Below are 18768 nucleotides of genomic sequence, written 5' to 3'. Positions count from 1 at the left end.
TTAACTTTATAGGATGCTCTGAAGAGTAAATGAATATATCAAGTGCTGCACACAGTATCTGCATACTATAAACATGCAGTGAATGTGAGCCCAAATAGAAAACAAATGTAAGGGTTAAAGAACCCCTTTACTTCTGGTTTAATTCATGAAAGAAAAACTGAATGGTTTCTTTCCTATCAGAACAATATGGAAGTGGGAATTCAGTCCCATGTTGTTCAACCTCACAACGAACACAAGGAGCCTCACAATACGGTGCTGAGTTCCTATTTGCTGACTCAATTGAATGGGTGCAGTCTGCCGGCAGGGAGTCCATGAAATGGATGCAAGTCTATCAAAAGGCTACTGAAACCATTTACCTGCCCTGTCATTAAAATCAATATAGGCACTCACATCTTACCAATGAGGATAAAAGATGCGAGAAATTCTGGAAATAAAAATACAATGCACTTTAACTTTATAAAACGATATTAATAAAACCACTAACTAATCCAATTACTGCTTCAATAAGCGTGTTATAGTTTATAGTATTTATGACAAATATCTGTCCAATGTTAACGTCTCAAATTGGCTCATACGTAGATTTACATATATGGGAGACAAGCAGGATTTAAGTATAATTATTTCTCCTACTATATAAATCCAGTTAGTACTTGTCATCATATGCATCTCGTCGTCCTCTTCCCTCTTCTCCTCAACTCCCTGGCCTAGACACCCTCAACTACAACCGAACAAGGACTTCCCATCGCCTCCCCAAACCCCACACCAGGCACAGGTACCCACTTACCACAGCACAGGTCACTATCTGGGTCCTACACTCCTGTGCAAAAGCAGCTCCGCTTCTGTGGACAAAAAGCTCTGGTAACTTGACTCATTATTTACAGAACTGTACTAAACCCTCTCTTACTGGCCACAGTATGAGGCACCTACATCATAACTTCAGAGGGACAGAAACGACCTGGAAACTTTCAATAACTTTGATTTTTCTCATCAAAACTCCTCTCACTGTTAAGACTCTCACCTGCAACTGTTTACCAAACACATGAAACAATCAGATGTAAATTCCTTTTATTTCATTTTACTAATCACTTTTCCTTTTATGATCATAAACTCTCTCACTCCTTTTCAAGTGTGCATCTCGAATCTATTCCAAGGGTCCGTCCATCCCAGTCTCCTACGAAATCAAAGCTCTGCACCTGTTCACTGTCAGGACTGTATGTACTGAGCGATGTTCAGTGTGTGAGAAAAAGGTATATATGTACGGCCCAGGCCCTGCCTGGAGAAGGTTCACATCCAACTTGAATGTGTACTACAATTTCTTCATCCACGCCTGGACTTTGCAATGCATATAGAAGGCTCTTTAACTGAATTTGCAAACTGCATGTAAAATCCAACATAACCTGAAATGACCCTTCTTGTCCTGACCTAGCAAACTTTTAGTCATTCTTCAAGTCCAAGCTCAGTTACCACCCTCTTCATAAAAACATTCCCACAACCCTACAAGCAGAACTAGTTTTTCCCCCCCTCTGGGATTCTATAATACCTCACTCACAGCCTTTATAAATCAAATGCCACACTGTAATTTAATTAATATAGTTATTAATCATATTCCATTGAATCTAAGATGCAAGTGATCATAAGAAAGAAAAAATTCAGCTAATTAAACTGTGACATGCCTATGATTATAGGGTGTATTCCAATTTCAAAGATATTAAAATGAAAAAAATAGACAAAGTACGTCTTAGAAGCGAAGAAATGCAGTATATCTCCCACAACAGGTAAAATTCTGCGAGGGCAGCAAATACATCTTATTGTTCTTCAGTTTTTCAATGCCCATTACCATGCTGGGTACAGAGTAGAGGAAAAGAACAAGCAAGCCAGATGTTTTCACCTAATCCCTTACCCTTTCTTTCATGTCACCATTCTGTGTACTAAAGAGAAGTTTGACAACCTGTCTTTTATATTAAGCAACTTCACTGTCATACTCTTTCTAGAGGCCACTGTGAATTCATGACTAAATTACAGCAACGACATTCTTTTTATTGGGCTCCTGGTTTATAACTTTTCCATACTTTTATCTACAGAGAAATACTCGAATATTTGCATAACAAGTCTTTCCATTCAATTCCTTCCCCCTACTAGATTCATGTTTTTCAAACTTACTTTTATTATTCTGGCAAACTCTCTTCTTCAAACCAAATGTTAGGAAACAATCCCATAAACACACAACTTCTCTGGCTGAAGCAGGGGCGACAGGCTGTTCACCTGGGGTACGCTGAGCCTCTCTGTGAGACCACTACGTCTCTATGGAGCAGAGAGAGAGAATACCACGCCCTGTGTTAGCTGCAAGCTTCAATGTGAGGCCACCTGGCTCAAGACACCCTCTGTCCTCACCTCTCCACCTGACCCAAAGTCTCAGATGTCCACTTTCCAAACCAACCTTCAAGGCCTTGTTTCAAGTCCTATCTCCAAAACAAAAAAAGCCTACCTTCTTTCCTTCCATCCTTCCTTCCTTCCTGTTTATTCAAATCCACTGATTTCACTTGTCTCTGAGCTTTCATACTCATTTTCCATACCTTAAAACCCAGTACTAAAGTATAAATGCTCACATGCAATTGCAGCTACCATGTAATTGTTTCATATATGCAAGCCTTATCTTCCCAATATAAGCATCCTTTTAAGACAGATTAGTACATTCAGAGCCTAACAGACTGAGAGCACACAGCAGACATTTAGTTCTCACTACACTGAAACCTACTGCTTCTTTTCCACCTGCACCTCTCCCCATATCCTTGGTTGCACTCCACCGAAACTTTCAGATAGTCCTTTTACACAACTCTCTCTTGTTTAGCGCTGATATTTAACTCAAGCTAATATCCATATCTAAAACTAGTCATTCCCTCACTTTACTATTTCACATTCTTCTAGTAGGTGTTGCTATGTAGAGATTTTAGCAGGTTACCAACTTCCACATACAGTTTTCTTCGTAACATTCAAAGCCTTTTTATACATATTATCTGATCTTTACAACTCTATGAGGTAAAGAGGGAAGGAATTAATACTACAAATTTTAAAGTGAAGAAAGGAATGAGGCTCCTATTGTAACTTGTTTGCTCAGGGTGAACAACTGGGAGTATCATCTGAACAAAAATGTAAAGGTTCGAATTCTTAGTCCTGTTGTATTATGAATTTTAAAATGTCACTTTTTCCTGCTGCCTCAACATCCCCACAAGCAGGCTATGAGCACCCCGCCCAGGGAATCAGATGCACGGTGTGATACGGGTGGCTCCTGCCAGGAGTTTCCCTTCCTAGCTTCCCCTGACAGTGACCTAGTAACAGTAATACACACCAATGAACTCCCCCACACCTTTTCTTGTGTACTCCACCCTGACCCCCCAGTAAAGGCACCTGCCCATGGGTCCTTGCTCTGTTCTCTGCTTCCACCTGTTTGGTTGTGGCAAGTCCCTCCCATGTGACCCTTTCTCTGTGGATAGTGACTCTGTCTCTCCAGGACCCATGAGTATGATAAACTTTTTTTTCCTGTATTTCCTCTTGTGGCCATACCTTGACTGACCAACACAAAACACAAAATACTTGTACTGTAGGAAGCCTCTCAGTACACATGTGTGCAGTAATAATAAACCTACTACTTGAACCACCCCTCCAACCAAGCACAGAGTTCCTGCTCCTAATTTTATTATACCTAAGGAAAGGAGACCCTTCATACACCTGAATTACTACTTTTTCTGTTCAAGAGTCTCAGGTCTCAAATTTTGTTTTAAAAACACCTAGATGCTAGATATTCTGAGCCAAAATGACAGGGATAATGGATTCGCTTACTCCACAGTGTAAATTAACAAATTTGAGGCTGTAAATGCTTCTCAGAGTTTGTAGTCCACTGGGATCTTAGATTTTCCAACTGCTAATTCCACTCAAGAAAAAGTAATCACATCGTTCATACCAAAGTGACAGTATCAGAAACATGACCATGGTTAAAGAGCTACTGACAAAATGTCCTAACTACAAATTCAATGTTGGACACTGAAGTATATGTTTAAAATACTAATGCTTTGGTCATCACCATATAAAAGTGCACATGACCCATAAAAATACAACCTAAGAGCAGTCAGTAAGTCTAACAAATAATGAAGAACAAAAATCTATTAATTTGTGAATTCAAGTACTGCATTTATTCTTTAATAGAATTCACCGTAATCATACAGCTCTTATAAGAAAAATGGTAAGTGTGACCCTCAACCCCTCCCCTCCAATATGTAAACACTTACTCATCTAAGTTTAACTGACTTATAGAGAGCACTCTCACCATGTGATGGATGAAGTACCCCGAACAGGACCATGGACTCAAACATTCACAGAATCTTAAATTTTAGAAATAGACGAAGACTCAGAGTTCATCTAATCAAACTCTCTATACAGTACAAAAAATTCTTCTATATTCTATACTGTCTTTGATAGATGGATATCCAGCCTCTAATGATAGGAAGGTCATAACCTGACGAACGAAGGCTTTGTATTATTGTACAGCTCTAGTCCATGTATATACACAAACACATCACATTCCATTGTTTTCCCAGGGCCAGACAAAACAGAGCTGTTTCAATTTCATAAAACCCAGCCCTTCATATGTCACACTTTCTCTTGTTTTCTTTTAACAACAAAAATGACCAGTCTTCAGTTATTGCTAGTATGAAATGTTTTCTACACTCTTCATTCTGGGACTCCTCCTTGCCCCATTTAAAATGTGCCATCTAATACAGTACACAATAGTACACAATGTTGCAGAAATGGCCTGACAAGCACAAAGTCCAGGAGGAGCTTTATTCTACTCTTAGTTCATATTAAGGTCAATATGCCCCAAATCGTCTTTACTTGTCCTGCTGCCCAGCCAAGTTTTTCATCTTGTAGGTATTCAATGCCCGCAATCCCTTTAAATAGAGGCTCTCACCTGTTGTATTTACCTTGCTAATTCTGGACCAGCATTCTAGCCTATTAAGATCACTCAGAATCACAATTCTATCCCTCTCATAATTATTAGCAGCATCTCCCAGTTTTGTCTCATCTTTGAATTCAGTAAATACACCATCCTTCAAGTATGGTATTTGCGAAAAACGTGAAACAGGACTCTCTCAAGGATAGACTCCCATGCCCTAATACCAGAAGCCTCAACTGAGGTGGACAGCCAACATTTTTCATATAACTGAGTAAGCAAGTGTGAGCCTTTAGAGAAATCATGACTATCAGTACTGAAATCCAGATACACTGTGTTGATATTATTTCCATTGGATCTCATCTGAAACCTCTCAGTAATTCATTCAAGGGACTTTGCTAAGGATGGTTATCAAGCTGATTTGTCTGCAGTTTAGGATTTTTTTTTTAAAGTGATGTGCTTATTCATGCTCAAGTTTTCCATGATGCATAATTTTCAAGTTCCTGAAACTGGCCTGAGTTCCTGCTGATCTCTAGGAGAGCATTCTTCTGGATGATCCAGACTTCCGAAAAGCCTCTGAATGTCCTTCCTCTCCTCACTTACCTTGAACAAATATCTCCGAGTGAGTTACAGCTCTAGTCATTCCCGCTGGAACTGTATTTTCCTTGCTGGTTAACAGAAGAAGAAAGAAGCTCTGCCTTCTCTCTGTCCTCTCCACATTATACCAGTTTGCTCAAGCAATGGGTGTCTCTTGCTTTGACTTAAAGCCATAAGAAACTGTTTAAAATAATTTTAAAAGCCTGACTTTTTTATGGGTTTCTGTTTTCCTGACATTATTCCTAAAATGTCAAGCTGCTTTTTGTTTTCATTCTTAATCCTATGTGCCTCCTTCTATTTTCCACATACAGTATTTTAAAATCTGAGCTTCACACAGAGGTCTCCATGCAACCACACTAGTTTCTACTTACCACTTCTTTTACTACCTTTGGTCATAATTGTCTGTCAGTGCCAGAATATTAGGGCTAGAAGAAACCTTAACTGCATAGTCAGTATTTTAATTTTCAAAATTACTTACCTTTTAAAGGATTTAAAGTATGCATCAGACACAAAAGGGTGAAAAACAGCCTTTCTCTGTGGACTTATCCTTTTACCTTATGTCACATGAACAAAAGCCTCAGAAGCAGAGATGATTTTAAATCACGGGTCTACCACTTACTGGAGGGCAGATCTGCGTACAGCAATTAGAGCTCAGTGAGGCTCTCTGTAAAGTGGGCACAGTAATACCAATCTTACAAGGATACTGTAGGTTTTAATGAGTTAATATAAATGTCCAGCCCAGCATTTAACACACACTAGGTAAAAAATAAATGTTTGTTTTCTCCCTCCATAAGTTTCATTTTTAAAAAAAATCCATTTCTAACTATAGTTTGGGAAAAGATACAATATTATCTCAACAGCCTGAGGATTTGCTTACCTTCACAAAGAATTTACTCATCTCTTTAGTATGAATTTGCTCTTTCAAGAAAGAACAAAATAATACCACTTAGGTTCCACCATTAAATTCAATAACAAGGAGACATAAGAGAATTGTACTTTTCACCGGTATCGTATTCAACATACTAAGGCAGAATAATATCCAGTGAAAATAAACAGGCAGTCTTTCTGGAAGAAGACAAACACGCTGGATACTCCCCCTCTGGTCCCTAAACTAAACCTCAGCTACATTTACACACTTACTAGCAAAAGATTAGGATAACAAAACTCTAAATACAGCAGAAAGACACCGAGCACAGAAGCCAAGTTTCTAGCCCTCACTTTGCCACAAAGTACCAGAAAGTCATTCAACCTTTCTGGGCTTCAGTTTCTTCATTTCTAAAATACCACTAAGGAATGAGGGACAGGAAGAGATGGTCAGTTATCTTTAAGTTACCTAGTTAACTACAATTTCATTAAGCCTTTATCTCGCCATATACTTACATGAGCAATTTGTGGTTCAACAGGTTTCCTTTGCCACAATTTGCTCATTCACTAGGTAGCAAAACGACAAGCACTATGAACATCCACTCTCATTTCACACCTAGATGAGAAGAGTACAGAAGAGCCCACACATACATATGCTCTGGTATCAGGCCAGGTTCCCTCTTTCACTGTTAGTCCTTACTATGTCATCCCTACAGTACTTCATGGAGCCCTGCAGAACCTCTGACCCATATTTCTGCTTTTACATAACAGTAAAAACACAAAATTCTTTTATAAATAGACTTCAGCAGCAATACCAAAAGGCTACAACTGGTGAGCAATGACCTCAAAGATCCTTTCAAACTAAAATTCCATGATTTTGTACGTCTGTTATTTCTACAAAATCTATGTATAGCAACTTTATCTTCATTCTTTATCAAGCTTCCTTTTTCTTCCTTCAATTGGCTTGTATACCTGCTCCAATATTCCTTAAGTATTACTTTTTATTTATTCTGATTCAGATTTGAAAAGAGGATGATTAAAACTGTTTCTCTTGCACCTCTCTATCATGAAATCCCTCTCAAAGATGCCCTTTTAAAAATTAATGTGGCTCTACATTGAGTACTTTTTCATCTTCCATGAAAATCTTAAAAATAGGCAACAATACTGTTTTGTCATCGTCAACAAATCTTAAAGGTGATGCTATCCATCATCTAATGGGTAAAACCAACTTGGTAGTTCAGAGCCTAAATCACTTCACAGGGTACAAGACAAAGTTCCTCATAATTAATTCCAATCTATAACAAACAGAATTAGAAGATTTTAGAAAAACAAAATTAAAGGAATAAACCTGACTTCTCTGAAAAAAGAAACCACCACCAAACACAGGGGCATATGTATACATATACAAACATATGTGTGTGTGCATGTAGATGTGTGTATATTTGTATAACGTGTATATATTTTATTAAGATGCCTACTAGGGATACCCAAATTAATAGACTATGTATAGCAAAGAAAAAACATATTTGTATTAAACTTTAAGTCAATTTTCTATTCTCAATAGCTCTAAAAAAAAAGTTTGGTGTAAGAGGTTGCTACTACTGGACTAGGTTTTTAAATTAAATGTAAATGTCAATTATTTTCTTTGGTCCTCATGGTCACCAATAATGAAAAACTGGCCTTCCCATTTCTGGTTTTAGGACATCCACAGGTCTCATTATTTAAATCCCGAACGGAGTAGAGTAACGTAAGAGAGACAAGTTCTCGAAGAGCCAATTTCTTATCCTCAAGTCTGAAGTTCCTTTGTGTGAGAATGAGCATAAAAATGTTAATTGCGCCTAAAATTGACAAAGAAATATCCACACAGCAAGCAAAAGCATGATCTGTTACTGTATGTGATGATTAGGGCCAAAACTCAATCAAATTGCTGGCCAATGAAAGTTAATTACAGATTTAGATCAATGGTTCCTACATATTCTAAATTCTTTAGGAGACAGAACTCCTAAAGTTCATTTATCTAGGGCTGCCAAAGTGCACTGAAGAAACAGGTAGTTCTTTTTGAGCAAACATCGTCCACTTTGCTCACTTAGTTAAAAGAAAAGATGTTTTTAAACCAACAGTACAATGGTTGTTACCTCTGCTCTTATAATAGGATTTCTGCTTTTCCTTTAGTTAAAGTCAAACTCAAAATCCCAACAAGGAACAAACAATAGCATGTAGGGAGTACATGTATTTAGTTCCTACTATAAGTCTAAATGCTAGATGCTCAGCCTGGAACTCAGGATTTCAAGCTGAGACCAAACCACACAAACACATTATGAGGAATACATTATTAAGAAAGCGGTAAAGCGGTTCCCTGTAGGTGGTCACTAACATTCTCATTTCATAAAATCACGTATGAAGCTCCCCAGCTTCAAGAACTGGTTTTACTTAATTTACCTTGTACAACTTTTTTTTTTCTTTTCCGTTTTCAGCCCTTATCATTCAGACCCTTCCCTACCTCCTGAAAAGTATCTCTGAGGATGGATGGTGGAAAACTTCTAGTGCCTTGTTCTTGAGCTAGCTGTTATATTCTATTAAAGCTAACTACTATTAATTTTTTCAAGCCCTGGAAAGGGTTGTCATGAATATTTAGAGCAAATTTTCGCCCATAAATTAAACAATAATGTTCTCCTGGGGGAAGGGACCTAAAATAACCAAAAAGTACTAAATAGTGAATGGAGACACAAAGTTAAAAGACCTGCATTCCCAGGCCTCATTTATAAAGGGACACCAGATGCACCTGCTCATTCTCTCCCTTCTAGAGACAGAAAGTACCCCAGGTCACACTCTTAATGTCTTAAAACTCAAAGTCAAAAAAAATTAATGAAAACAGCTATTTCATTAGCTTCATTAAAACTACTCCAGGGTATTGCTCTCAATTCCAAATTGCTATCTTCTCCATCATCTTCTACACCTTAATTCAGCAAAAATTTGTCAAGCCCCTAGTATGCTAGGAAATAAGGTAAAATCTGCAAACTCGGCCCAGATTAACTGCAAAGATTTGTAGAAATCAGGGTCCAGTTCTGGTCTTTGTAACATGATTGAGCATATCTATTAGAACATAGACCCCTCAATGTCAACAAAATTCAAAATCTTTGGTTTTACGAGAAAAAAACAATTATGCAAAGTTCAAATTTCCTCATATACTTAAGTGCCCCCTGCCACATCATGTAAACTCTTTAAATAAAAAAAATTACCCCTGAAAATGAAGGGCTAAACACACCTGTTGGAAGCAAATGCTCAGCAGGCAGCCAGTCAATATATGTTTGTGGAATAAAAACTGTAAATTGTATCTGCCATCAAAATCCATTCTCTGAGAAACACTTATGAACGAGCTCCACACCCATCTGCTTCCACATTTTGCCTTCTGGTTCACTGCTAATGACTATACCCCTTGGTTTTCACATTTCAGTGAGACTTAGAATCACCTGGAAAGTTTGTTTGAAAAGGCAATTCCCTGACCACATCCCCCCAAAATTACAGTTCTAGAAGCTGGACCCTGTGTTTGTAATAATGCATCATTCAAGTGAATCAGAGTTAGGTGGTCAGATCATACTCTTAGCACCATTGGCTTACCAATGGGCAAGGGCAAAAACTCTAGGTTGTGATTGATGTTAAAGAACAGAATTGATTATATCTAATGTAAATTATAAATTACTCAATTCTCTTAATCAAAATTCACTAACTGATCTTTAAGACAAGACAAAATACAAGTGAAATAACTTTTGCTTTGACAATGCAAACTGACATTCAACCCACCAAAAACACAATTTTCTGAAATACTGAAGTTATTGTCAATGTTTAGAAAAAGAGTAGGAACATAGAAAACTAAGGACCGTAATCCACAGAAACACTTATATAACTGTGCTGTAATAGTTTTAGGGGAAAAAGTACCACACACAAAATACTCCTTGACTAGATTACGGTCCTGTCAACACAGGAGCCATTAGCCACATGTGCCTGTTTAAATTAAAAGTAAACAAAATTTAACATCAGTTTCTCAGTTGCACAAGTCACATTTTAAGGGCTCAATAGCCACACATGGCTAGTGGCTAATACGTTGGATAAAACAGATTAGACCATCTCCATCACCACAGAAAATTCAACTGGATAACTGTGGTTTAGAGGTAATGGGTTTACACGAAACATGTAATCTCTGTTCTCCCGAATCAGAGAATTCTATCCAGCAATTTCCAATTTTAAATATATACATCTACTTTAGGTATTAACTGTAAAACAAGAACCTGAGCATAATTTTTCTAAAACTTGTTTCAAGAAAGGTCATTCAAAAGTGATATGCTTATTCATTGCAGATTATCAAAATACAAATATTTAACTAAAGAGGTCTGGAAGTACCAAAGGCACTAAACCCACAATGAGGTTTTCACCAAGTTAGAATCAATGAAAAGTGTTTAATTACTAGAACACAAAAGGTATTAGATAAAATAAGACCAATACAGAGAGATTAAAATACTTGACTAGTTTTCTAAATACTTCAGAAGTATTATTTATATGCAGAATAAATAACTGCTTTATAACTGGTTTTAAAATGACCACAATTAATTCTAATTGGTGACATTTTACTATCTTCATTTTTAATTGCTTTCCATCAACTTCACATTAAAAACACCTATAAACAACATACGACCATAAGATGTACTTAAATATAATTTTATAAGTGAAGGACTATTAACTCAAAAGCCTAAGCAAACCCTGGTTTTAGCAGAAAAGGAGACAAAAGTTAATTTTCAACTTAAAATCATCTCTCAACTGCATCAATATCTAGTTTAAAACAATACTGTATAATAAAACACAAAAGCATGGGCAACAGGATGCTGAAGCATGAGAAGTTAACTCTCAAATTAAGATAATTTAAGCCAGCCTTATTACAAAGTAGAATTAAAACTACAACAGACTCACAAGTGTATACTAATTGAAAGTTAGAACTACTTTCCCTTAAGGAAGATATAATCATTTTGACTAGTTCTTTCCGAAGACTTCAAGTGTACTCCAATATGATCTCTAAATTACAGAAGACAATTATGATTCTAACCAGGAAGTTTTGTTCCATGGAAGAGTTTTATAAAACTAACATATTCATATTTAACACATAAACCTAGCACTAAAATGTACAAATGTGAACAGGTCACATAATGATTACTGAGCTATGGTAGTTGGTATGACATTCCTGTGTATTTTAGATTCCTTATGATTGTTTACTTCAGAGGTCTATGTCAAACCTAAGAATTAGCGAAGAAAAACAGTAACTGATTATTAAAAACTGTATAAATGGATCTTAAAGAGAAAACTGTAGTAACTTACCTGCAACACTAGTGATTGTAACTGGAACTCCTTGCACTTGAACGCCTGCAGCACCCAGATTGGCAACGCTCACAGTCTGAAGGTTAGGCACTGATGCAAGCTGGGCAGTATTCAAAGTTATTGGGGCACCAGCAACAGCCACGGGAGCAATCTGAGCAAGAGTTGTGCCACCACTTGAGGACACTGGGGTGATGGTTAACTGTTGGGATAACCCAGCATTCTGAACTTGCAAATTGGAAAGACTCTGAATATTCTGAACCTGTACAGTTTGCCAACTGATTTGCCCTGAAGGTGTTAAAGTTGGAGCCCTGATAAGCACCTGAGTCGGATTTACTGCTTGAAGTTGAACATTCTGCAAAGGCTGCTGCTGGATGGTCTGAATTGTCTGCCCTGGCTGGAGCTGAAATGACTGTGGTGGAATAGCCTGAATTATCTGTTGCTGAGGCTGTTGGATCTGGATCTGCTGTAAGATAGGCTGGCCTACAATTTGCACCTGCTGAAGAGAATTTGATTGATCCTGTGTGTTCTGTATTCCATTAGACTGAAGCTGACTGGAGCTCTGGGCTTCACACTCAGTAGCAGCAGGTGTTTGAGATTCTTCAACAGTGCGTTCAGAATTACTGGCTGATGTGCTTGCATACTGGCCCGCATCTGCTGAGCTCACCAATGTGTCACTGCTCGTTAGAGATGTTGAAGCAGTGGTTGTGCAGGTAGTGGAGGAGGAGGGCGATTCCGGCATAGTACTGGCGGAAGCAGTGGTGGTGGTGGGTGTGGAAACTAACTGACTCCCATTGGAAGTCCCACTATCAGTAGTAGTAGCAGGCTGGCCGACCTGCCCAGTCCCTCCTCCTGCAGCCACGTTGTTTATCACTGGCAAAGCTAAAGTCACTCCTCCAATGTTAATTGGTAGGGTTGTTACAACTTGAGCCTGAGTACCAGGAAGGGTCTGTAATTGCAGTGGTATTGAAACACCAGGTCTAATTTGGACTGGAACTGTCTGATTTGCCAGGTTTTGAGCAAGAATATTCCCAGAAGCTGTCCTGTTAGCAGCTGTGAGTATAGCTTGATTACTACCTGCAGAAATGAGCTGAATTTGACCCTGCAAATCCTGTAGAGATGAACTACTGGTTGGATTGATCTGAATTTGCTGACCTTCCACTGTCTGAAGTTGTGGAATCACTTGGTACTGTACACTACCACTTGGGTTTTGTACTTGTATGACTTGAAATTGACCAGGGGTGGAAGAATTACCTGATTTAGTTTTTGTAGGAGATGCACTCCCGTTATTACTGCTGGAAGAACTAGATGAACTAGAAGCTGGTTGAGAAACGTTATTTTCTTTTGAAGCAGGAGGAGTGGAGGCAACAAGTTGCCAAGCGTTCCCAGCAAGTTGTGTTGTTACCAGTTCTAGCTGTTGTGGTTGGTTTTGAAGCTGCACCAATCCTTGGCTTGGATCTATAATAATTTGCTGTTGTCCAGTTGCTTGATTTTCACCAGGAGTCCCTATTTTGCTGCAAGTAGCTGCCAGTAAAGCCAGAGGAGAGGGCTGAGAATCCTACCCAAAATGGGATGGTAAAGGAGAGGGGGAAAAAAAAGTGGGCGGATTTAGTGGAGGCCAGTAGTTGGGAAGGGCTTATTTATTTACTTTGACAGCTCTACATTTCAGAACTCACTCAGGAAGTGGCAGAAATCAAAAAAAGAAATATTAACAAAAACAGTTAAGATATAGGAATAAGGTAGCAGATCCTCTAACATAAAGTTTAAATAAAAGGAAATGTCTAACCAACTTGCTTAAAGTGTTATTTTCCTAAACTCAAAATGCCCTTGGGAAAAATACACACCGTTTTCTTATAGGCTGAGTTCCTGATATAATTTTAAACAACGTTACCCCAAAACGTGAAATCTTTATGAATTTACAATTTAACTTCCTCACTCGCAGAAAGATGCTTTGAGTGGATAAACATTTTTATTCTGTTTTTCATTTCTGGATATTTAAAGGACATAACTCCCTCTCTCCCCTTACAGTTTCGTGATGAATTTTTTTTATATGTTTGCTTTTACCTGGGAGCCTGAGGTTTTGGGTTTTTTATTGTTACTCTCTGGCTCAGAGGTTTTCCCTCCTTCTGTAGCCATCGCCACTGCCGCCGCCGCCTCCTCCTCCTCCTCCTTCTTCTGATCTGCAACAAACCCCCCATACACACGACAACAGGTTATTAGGATTATTACTATTCGTCTGCCCCCTCTCCTCTTCTCCCCCTCCCCCCGAACATTAATCTCCATAAACCCGCGATCCGCGCACACCGGCAGGGGGTGGGGGAGAAGAGGGAAGGGAGGAGGGGGATATCACAAAACGTGGTTTGAAACCCGACCCATCCGCTCCAGAGCAACACCCAGAAGGAGGTTGTTCTCAGACATTAAGACAAAACACAACCCTCCTTCCCTCCCCTTGATTCCCTCCCGCCCTCTCCTCCTCCCCTTAAAGCATCTCAGCGGCCCCGGGGGAGGGGGAGAACCAAGCAGGGTCTGGGGAGGGAGGGAGAGAGGGAGGTGGTGAAGGAGACCGAGGGGGGTGGAGAATACGTACCGCTCATCCCGCATTAACAGGACAAACCCTCAGACGGAGACACTGGGATAGAGGTGGGTGGGGGTGGGGGCGAGGCGGGAGGAGAGGCCGGTCCCGCCCGCCCGCGGTGGCTCGGAGGAGGCTGTAGCTGGCACAGGCTCTGCCTCTTTTTCCGCGAATGGCCGCCGCTGGGCTGTGGCGTAGCAGCTCCTCTCTCCGCCCGAGCCCGGCTGACTCGCCCTTGATTGACAGCGGCGGCGCGCGGCGCGGGCGGCGGCGCGGGCCGGGGGCGGGGCCAGGGCGGTGCGAGCCCGGCCGACTCCCCACCCCCCTCGGCCTCTCTCCGCCGGAGCCGCCGACTCTCCACCCCTTCCCCCAGCGGATTGGCCGCCGACCTGCCGGGGGCCGGGGCGCTGGGGCCGCCTCCTCTCCACCCCCTTTCTCGGGGTTATTCTTTCTGCAGCTTTTCTTTTCCTCCCTTGGCTCCTCTAGCGCTCTTTCTCTCGGCGTTCTAGCTCAGGCGCGCTGCCGGTAGGCTCTCCATACAGCCAAACTTGTTGTCTCAGGATATCCCGCCCCCTACTCATTTCCCAGCGCCCTCCCCTCAAAAACCTGCTCCAGCATCCCCCGGAATTGCCACTAAAGAAAAAAGTAGGGCTATCGCTCAAGAGAAGCGAGAGAGGCGGGTGAGGATGCGCACCGACCACCGACGGCTCGGCGCGCCGTGTGAACTGCCCGCTGCCCCCGCATAAGGAGCATGCCTTTCCTGAGGCGCATCCGGACCCGGGCGCCCTTTTTCCCTGGCTTGGGCCCTATTGGCTGAGCCCCTGGTGACGCGCGCTGAGTGGTAGGAGTAAGGGGGCGGGGCACTGCCGCAAAGGCTGTCGGCCTTTGTAGTTTCTCGCGGCCGCGGCGGCCCCTCAATGGCACCGCCTTCCCTCCCGCCCCCGACCGAGGCCGGGCTGCCAAGCGGAAAGCTGCCCGAGGGGGCGGTGGCGGCAGGGCGTGGCCGGGGCCGAGTGGGAGTTGAACTGAGCGAGGAGGAGGGGGAATGGGTGTTGTTTGCCTGGGCCTATCCGCCGCGCGGGGCTGCCCAAACCACCTCTGCCACCGCCTCCTCGGCTTCAAGCCGCTCCCCGCGGGGCGAGCTCACACCCGAAGCGCTCGGCGATTGAGCGGGCGGCGGCATGGGGAGGCGGGGTTTGCTGTCCTCCGGGTTTGAATGAACCCGGCTTCTTGGAGAAGCGCCTTCGCCTTTCCTGTCTTTGCTTACCTCCCTCCCTGAGGCCCCCGCTTCAAATCCGAGGCCTGCTTTCCCGCAGAGAAGGAGCTTCCATTTTATTTGTCTCTGGCTGGCTGCTGGAGCAGAGCAATGACCCGCCTTCTAAGGTTGCATCGTGTTTTGTCCAATAGCCAGAGTGGTTGGTGGACTTCTTATCTGCCTCACAAGATTCTCGAGGTGAAGAAAAGCCCAGCTCCATTTGGGCCAGCACCAGTCACTGTTCAACATAAGCTTATGGGCAGGTGGAGTTTACATCTAGCTGTACAAAGCATTTTATTGTCAAATGCACTGGAGCAGTCTCCTGACCCCAGCTTTCCTCCAAAGTCCATGATCTCATGGAATATAATCAGCGTCTGGTTAAGCGTACCAAAGGTGGAAGTGAATTGCTAATGTAAACATTGGCGTTGGGGACAAGGCCCCCTTATACACCAGGCTCACAGCCACGCACTTAACTTTTTTACCTGGGCTCCACACACAGCCTTGAGCGTTTTCTGTCTCCTGCCTGAGGCCTGACAAGTTGCAACGGTGAGGAGGTCCCAGGTGCTGCTGCACTTGACTGGCATATCCTTTGCTTGTTAAACTAATTGCAACATCCGCTGATGACAAAGCCAGCAGTGCAGCAAGACAAAGCAATTCAAATAATTAGTGTTGTCTACCCCTTCTTTTAAAAATGAGCCTAAGATCCTTTAAAAACCTGCTTCCCCCCCCCACCCCCCGATTATATACAATATAGAAAGCTCAAAAGTGCTCTTGCATTTACAGACACACTGTGTATCCTCTGGTCTGTTTTTCTTCCAATTCATTATGATGAAGGAAGGAAGACATTTTGTAGTCTTATGAATTGGGGCAGTCCCTGTAGTTTTCTTACCTTACAAAATCTGCTTCAGAGGGGCAATATCAGTAGCTCTGAACCACAGGTTTAAAAAAAAATGCTTATTCATTCAGTATGGATCTACAAAGTGTCCTAAATATTCTGCACCCTATAGATAAGTGGTAACACTGGTATTTTTGAAATATAATGCAGGGGAAGAAAATTAATTTTCCCTCTACCCATTTCAGCTGAGACCCCTGTAATAAAAGATTAGCAAGAGAAAAACAAACAGAATTTTATTAACATGTACACCTCATGTATACATGCCAGATACCCAGGGAAAAGGGAATGACTTCCCACGGTGACTTAGAATTTATCATCTTAATAGGAAAAGGGGAGTGGGGATGTAGGCCTCTTAGGGGAGACTGCATAATTTTTAGGAAAGATGAATGGGCTTGTAGCAAAATAGATGGGAAGTAGGATAGTTTGTGACAAAGTTGTCTGGATGTGGTATAGACTTCTAGTCTCCTCTGCTGTGGTAAGAGTCAATTGTCCCCTGGCTGATGAAACTCCAGGCGAGGGGATTTATGACAACTGAATTCCTTTTGGAGGATCTGCCTTTAGTCAGATAAGGGGAGTTCAGAGAAAGCCTGAATTTGCTGTTTTTCAAGTGCCTACAGCTCAAAACAATGTGCCAAAGAGGCGTATTTTAAGGTGGCATATTCTGCTGCCCTTCAAAACATAGTTAAGAAACCCTGCTTTTCATGATGGACCAAAACCTTTGATCCTTGCCTGAGCCATGAGACCTGGGCAGGTGACTAATTACTTAAAATTAATCACTTCCCAAGCACCATCATTTTATCAATATAATAGAAGGTTTAGCTAGATAAGCTATGATATGATCCAAAATTACAATCATATACCACCTTCCTAATCTAAGCTATGTACCATCTATACTATGATATACTTAATATTTTTCTCGAAACCAATTTACTTCCATTCCTAACATAATTAAGAAGTTAATATCATCATGGTAAGTGAAAATCCAGTATCATCGCTATAGCGGTAACAATAAATATAAAATCAACAAAATTCTCAGCCTCAGGCCTGTGAGGGTGGTCTCTTTCCAGAGGAAGCAGTTCATTCAAAATGGTTTCCTCCTAAGGTTTCCTCCCACACTCTTATTGCCTATAGAACAGTGGCTTTCAAACTTTTTTTTATCATGACCCACAAGAATAAATATATTTTATATCATGACCCAATGTATATACACATACGGAGGAAATGAGCATTTTTATTCAAAATGTTTAATAAGCACTTTGAGCACTGACCACTTAGACCAACATGGCCTCAATGCTCTGACAGTGTCCTAGATGACCCTTGCCATGCATTATCCTTGTAGTTGTTGGGTGGAGAACTCCAGAGAGTGGGAAAAGAGTGTTGGCCTTGGGGTGGAGACTCAGACTCTAGTTATTTGTCCAGGGGTAATAGCTTTTAGAGCCATAGCAATATGCATTAGTTGAATATCAACCAATTACGTTAACTAAAACAACGCTTCAACAAAAAATACTAGTTTTTCTACTCTCCCCTCCATCCCCCTTTTTTAAAAAAATTCTAGTAGCAACCTAGAATTTGATAAAACAGTGTCCTATGAATTTTAAACCTCCCTCCCACCTTTGTGGAACAGCAAGTTCATATTTCTATTTACACCACAGAACAAATCTAGACTCTTAGGTAGATTTCTTATGCATAGCTCTATATACCTACATCAACTCTCAGTCTACATTTGGAAAAATGCTGATGGAATTTTTCACAGGTCTTTATCAGGTATAAAATATCTCATGGTCTAATTTTCTGGGGCCTGGCATTTCTCAATTGATCATTCAATCAAGTCTTGAATGCTAATATAATCATACAGACGCCACCACTCCTTCTCTCCCGGTACAAGCCCTTAGCTCTGTGAGGGCAAAGGCCAGGGCTTTTAATTCCCCCACAATGAATGCTGAGGATATACTTAGTGAGACTCTAATAAATATGCTTATGGATGATTGTCATAGAAGTAGCTCCAGAGGATACCTAATATTACAGAAGAAACTGAGGACTAGATGTGACAGGTGACTTGAATAGAAGAAAGGGACCAATTTTGATTGTCTCCGTCAGGGAGCTAGTTGTTGAAATAACTGTTAAACTGCTTCATTTTGTCTTTGGGAAGCAGAAAAAAAAAGATCTGGAGAGGCCACAAACCAGAGAAAGGTCGAAATTTAACATCCACCTCTGCTCCAAAGTGCATTAACAGAGTATAGCCAGCCAGGAATTTTGACACAGGGTCAGTGTATAGTGCA

General features: G+C 41.1%; 1 protein-coding gene across 4 annotated transcripts in view; it reads right to left on the bottom strand.

The window, feature by feature from the left end:
• The window catches only part of SP4 (Sp4 transcription factor), a 69554-nt gene extending 54977 nt beyond the window's left edge, over positions 1 to 14577 (bottom strand). For 3 of the 4 annotated variants that reach the window (XM_019727489.2, XM_074340831.1, XM_074340832.1), the window contains exons 1-3: positions 14355 to 14571; positions 13832 to 13947; positions 11771 to 13325 (exon numbers count right to left, since the gene is read on the bottom strand). In XM_019727489.2, the coding sequence (XP_019583048.1) occupies positions 11771 to 13325; positions 13832 to 13947; positions 14355 to 14361 (1678 nt within the window). In that variant the 5' untranslated portion in view covers positions 14362 to 14571. Of the gene's footprint in view, positions 1 to 11770; positions 13326 to 13831; positions 13948 to 14354 lie in introns of all 4 variants that reach the window. The other variant, XM_074340833.1, reaches the window with a different exon arrangement.
• Positions 14578 to 18768: the final 4191 nt, after the last annotated feature.

The sequence above is a fragment of the Rhinolophus sinicus genome, linkage group LG09 (genome assembly GCF_036562045.2).
Source record: "Rhinolophus sinicus isolate RSC01 linkage group LG09, ASM3656204v1, whole genome shotgun sequence".
Taxonomy (NCBI): Eukaryota; Metazoa; Chordata; class Mammalia; order Chiroptera; family Rhinolophidae; genus Rhinolophus; species Rhinolophus sinicus.
Note: the sequence above shows the minus strand (reverse complement) of the source record. Positions and strands in the feature narration are given on the sequence as shown.